Here is a 4707-nt window from a genome sequence, read left to right as displayed (position 1 = left end):
TTCAGTGCTGTTAATCATGACTTATTTTAGAAATAAAAAAAAAACATTAACTTATATCACCAGTCTGGAACCACATTATTCTATTTCAAATGAACCACTCTACAGGCTGCTGTGAAGGTTTTAGATTTTTAGTTTTAACCAACAAGTCAGTTGATGGCGATGTTTTCCTGCTGAGGCCAAACAACTTCCGGATTTGTTGGTACAATATTTAAGATCGATCACTAATGTTCTTAATCAACACTACATACATTGTAACATGATACCTTACTCATTGATCATCTTTTCACTCACATCAGTGTACACTCACACAATAGGCTACACAAAGTATCAACTGTTATCTGTAACTAATTAATAGGCCACAGATTTCATGATTGAAAAGATTAATAATAAAATAATACTCTATGACCTGGCCCCCTCTTATAATAAAGAAAAATAAACAAAGGTGTTTGTGAATAATTTGACAACATGTGCACACAGCAGAACACACATCATCAGTAAAACCTACTTTACACACATATGAAGGTCATACTTTCTTCTATATATTTTCCTTAATAATATAATATATAAATAATCTTTTAAGTCGTTCTCCAGCGGATTTCACAATTTTACTCAGCATACTGAAAAACACATCTGCTTTAATGATGTAGCCTACGTCCATACTGAATTTGTTATCAGTATCGTTCTCAAAAATCCAGTGCCTGCGGACAATACTGTTTAAATATTTGATTTATTAAAGCAACACAATGTAGGATTTTTACCTCACAGGGTCCCCCTACAGGCAAACATGGTATTGACTGCTACAGCCGTCACAAAAATCTTTATGCACGTGCATTTGTTTACAAGCCAACGATACCGGTGAATTTCTTGAAGCTGGCCGTGTAATGCGCGATCATCATGTCTTCAGAACAGGTAAAGTAGCCTTATAGCATTTTGTACATACATGATTAGGCCGATTGCTTTATTTATTCATTTTCGAAACTCAGAAATGAGTTGCTCTCTGCATGTCAGGGCTGACCTCCTCCTCATAGCGCGTGCACACAGAAAGAAGACACACAGACTCAATGGAGAGTGAAGTCAGACAACAGCAGAGAGGCCGTGGTGCAGATGAAGGGAATATAACTTCAAGATTACTCTAGTTGATGACAGCTATGCTTGTTATTGTAAGTGCGATAAAACCTCTGCCAGCCAAGCCAATACTTTCTCAATACATGTGATCAGCATATAGAAAGCCATATTTCAATCTGCTCTGTCCGCAGTCTCTCATTCACCGCTATTATGATTTACGATCGCGGTCGACACAAGCACATCGCGCTTGCGGTGCTAACAGTAAAGTGTTAAAGACAAACTAAAATGAAAGCTGTCTGTATGTAGGCTAACACTTGATCTTAAAATGTACCTGATGTATGTAGGCTAACACTTGATCTTAAAATGTACCTGAGGCAGCCTACCTGCTGACAGTGGGTCTCCTAAGGTCCGGCATCCCTCCTCCTCTTTCAGCTCTCGCCAGCGTGTGAAAGCCGGGCCAATGTTAATCCTTGTTCCAGCTCTTGTTTTATCGCTCTCCCATTTTCTTTTCTTTGTCTCCTTGAACAACGCCTTCACCTTCTTCCTTTTCTTTGTCGCTTCAGCCATGACAACCATGTCTAACTTCGTTCACCTCGGTTCAGTTACACTATTCTAACAGAGGAGGAGGATATGACATATGCAGCCAAACATTGTAGTCTTTTTTGTGTCTGAGTTCCTACCCGAACCCAGAAAGTGCATAGTGCCAGTGCAAGTGAAACGGATGCTCTCAAGCAATGACGGAGGTGTCATCCAACCTATTGTAGGTTGATTTACCATCACAAGAATCTTGGATATATATTTTGAGGTTTCAAAAACTACACTGTGTTGCTTTAAGTTACATAAATCAAGATAGCCTATATGAAAGTGAGGGATGCACAGAGCTGGGTCAGGTATTTTCTTTAGCTACTGTTGGTTGTATTAAAAAATTAAATCCACAAACCCTCCGACAACATAGAAATAAAATCAGTGAATATGAAAAAATGACAAAAGAAAATAGAAAATAGCAACACAACCCACTTTTAAAATGTGCCAGGAGGACTGCAGTGAGTTTTAGCTTCACTAAACTCAGAGTTCACATTTATGATTCAAAACTTCAGGAAGAAGAAACATAAATTTTTTATAAATCTAAATCTAAATCTCTATAAAACAGAGACCAAAAAGTAGGTTACATAATCAGAAAAAAAGATTTTGGTTAGTTTTATACAGAAAATAAAATTAGAATCACAAGCAGCTTTTATATTTTGGTCAGAGGTTTGTGATGTCAGGTTTCAAACCAATCTCATAATAAGGAGTTTAAAGTACTAATGATGCATTCTGAAGAATAAATGACTTCACTCACTGGAAACTAAACTAGAGTTTGACTTCACATAGATTAAAAAAACTGTTTTTTTACTAAATGCTTTCTATCACAGAAAGTCAGGAACACAACTGCATGACCTCAGTATATGACTTATTTAACTTTTTGTTTTAGAATAAATACATTTTTCCAGACAAGATCATTTGAAGTAATAAAGTAAACATTTATTTTTGTATTTACTGAGTGAACAATACATTATGAGAATGTCTTGAATGTGCTGTTGTACTTCTAATTTGTTGTGCAGGAAAATAACTGCATTGTTCATATGCATATTGTTCATAATTGTTCAATGATTTATAAAACTGTGATGTAAAAACTGAAATTATTATCAATTGTTTCCTACAGGGACTCACTCTCTGAAGTATTTCTACACTGCGTCTACTGGAGTCCCAAACTTCCCAGAGTTTGTGACTGTTGGGTTGGTTGATGAAGCTCAGATCGATTACTATGACAGTAACACCAGGAGAGCAGAACCTAAACAGGACTGGATGAGAAGAGTCACAGCAGATGATCCTCAGTACTGGCAGAGGGAGACTGAGGTCTCTGTGGGTACACAGCAGAACTTCAAAGCCAACATTGAGATTTTAAAGCCGCGCTTCAACCAAACTGGAGGTTTGTTTATGTTTCACTTTCTACTGATAAAATGTTGTTTATATTTTCATCCTCTATTTTAGTAAACATTTACTAACACACACACACACCACTCTTCATTTAAGTTCTCTCTCTGTCTCTCTCTCGGTCTCTTGTCTGTCCCTGTCTCTCTCTCTGTCTGCCTGTCTCTCTCTCTGTCTCTGTCTGTCTCTCTGTCTCTCTCTCCCTGTCTGTCTCTCTGTCTCTCTCCCTGTCTGTCTCTCTGTCTCTCTCTCTGTGTCTCTGTCTGTCTCTCTCCCAGCCCGTCTGTCTGTCTGTCTGCCTGTCTCTCTCTGTCTCTGTCTCTGTCTGTCTGTCTGTCTCTCTCTCTCTCTCGCTCTCTCTCTCTCTCTCTCTCTCTCCCTGTCTGTCTGTCTCTGTCTCTGTCTCTCTCCCAGCCTGTCTGTCTCTCTGTCTGTCTGCCTGTCTCTCTCTCTGTCTCTGTCTCTGTCTCTGTCTCTGTCTATCAAATTCAAATTCAAATTCAAATTTGCTTTATTGGCATGAATGTCACAAAGACTATGTTGCCAAAGCATTAAGACTCAATGAAGCAAAACAACAATAAACTTCGTAAGTATATATAGAATAAAACTTAAGAAAAATTAAATAAATAATTTAAAAAAAAAAGAATTTTGTGTGTGTGTATGCGCGCGCGCGCGTGTGTGTGCATGTATTTTTCTGTGTGTGCATGCATTTTTCTGTGTGGGTGGGTGTGTGTAAAATAATAAACAATAATAAGTGATAAAGAGAATAGTGATAGTAACATCAGAAATAAATGAGATAAACAGTCTTACTTTGAAACATTTCTTGATGTGTGACATGCAATGACATATTCTCCTGCTAGTTCTACAGTGATCTGTCTTCTCCCAGAAGGATTTGAAGGATTTTGTCTTGTTGGAGGGTGAGGAAGTCAGGGATTTTTTCTTTAAATTTGGGAAATACTTCTTCTCTAATTTCTTTGTATTTGGGACAATTTGTGAGGAAGTGAGTTTCAGTCTCTACTTCTCCTGTATCACAGTGGACACAAATTCTTTTTGTTCTTTCTTGCCATTCTCTTTTATGGCAACCAGTTTCAATGGCAAGTTTATGGTCACTGAGTCTATATTTTGTAAGAGTTTGTCTTTTTGGGGGTGTTTTTTTGGGTTAAATATTGGGCCAATTGAAATTCTCCAGTAAAATTGTCCAGTAAATTATAACATTCTAGTTTATTGATTGTTTGAGTTTCTGTTTTCCACTGTTTGCAATATTTTTGTTTATTATCTTTGTCGATTTGTTTTATTTGTGAGTATGGAATTATTTTTGTAGTGTCATTATGACTTGTCAGTCTGATTTTCTCATTTGTCCCGTTCCAGGTATTATTCTCTAGGTTCAGACAGCCCTGCTGCTCCAAGTATGCTCTGTGCTGGTATGAGTCTAAATCAGACTCTATCAAGTGGTTCCAAAATTTGATAGTTCTCTTTTTAATTTTAATTACAGTAAGAGGGGGAACTGGCCCAGCTCTGCTCTGCAGCCGTGGTTTGGGCAGTTTCTGTGGACTCTCAGTATATTTTTCTAGTATATTCTCTCTCTCTCTCTCTTTCTGTCTCATTGTGTCATACAGATTACTGTTAATTTATTATGCTGATCTGTTCTGTACGACATCTATTGCACGTCTG

At 37.5% G+C, this 4707-nt stretch overlaps 1 protein-coding gene across 1 annotated transcript in view; it reads left to right on the top strand.

The window, feature by feature from the left end:
• Window positions 1-2764: 2764 nt before the first annotated feature.
• LOC126384554 (class I histocompatibility antigen, F10 alpha chain-like) overlaps window positions 2765-4707 on the top strand; it is a 15418-nt gene continuing 13475 nt past the window's right edge. The window contains exon 1 of the mRNA XM_050035675.1: window positions 2765-3034. Within this exon, the coding sequence (XP_049891632.1) occupies window positions 2911-3034 (124 nt within the window). The 5' untranslated portion in view covers window positions 2765-2910. The remainder of the gene's footprint in view (window positions 3035-4707) is intronic.

Source organism: Epinephelus moara, chromosome 22, assembly GCF_006386435.1.
Source record: "Epinephelus moara isolate mb chromosome 22, YSFRI_EMoa_1.0, whole genome shotgun sequence".
NCBI classification, from domain to species: Eukaryota; Metazoa; Chordata; class Actinopteri; order Perciformes; family Serranidae; genus Epinephelus; species Epinephelus moara.
The sequence above is the reverse complement of the archived record's forward strand: the minus strand, read 5'-3'. Positions and strand labels throughout refer to the sequence as shown.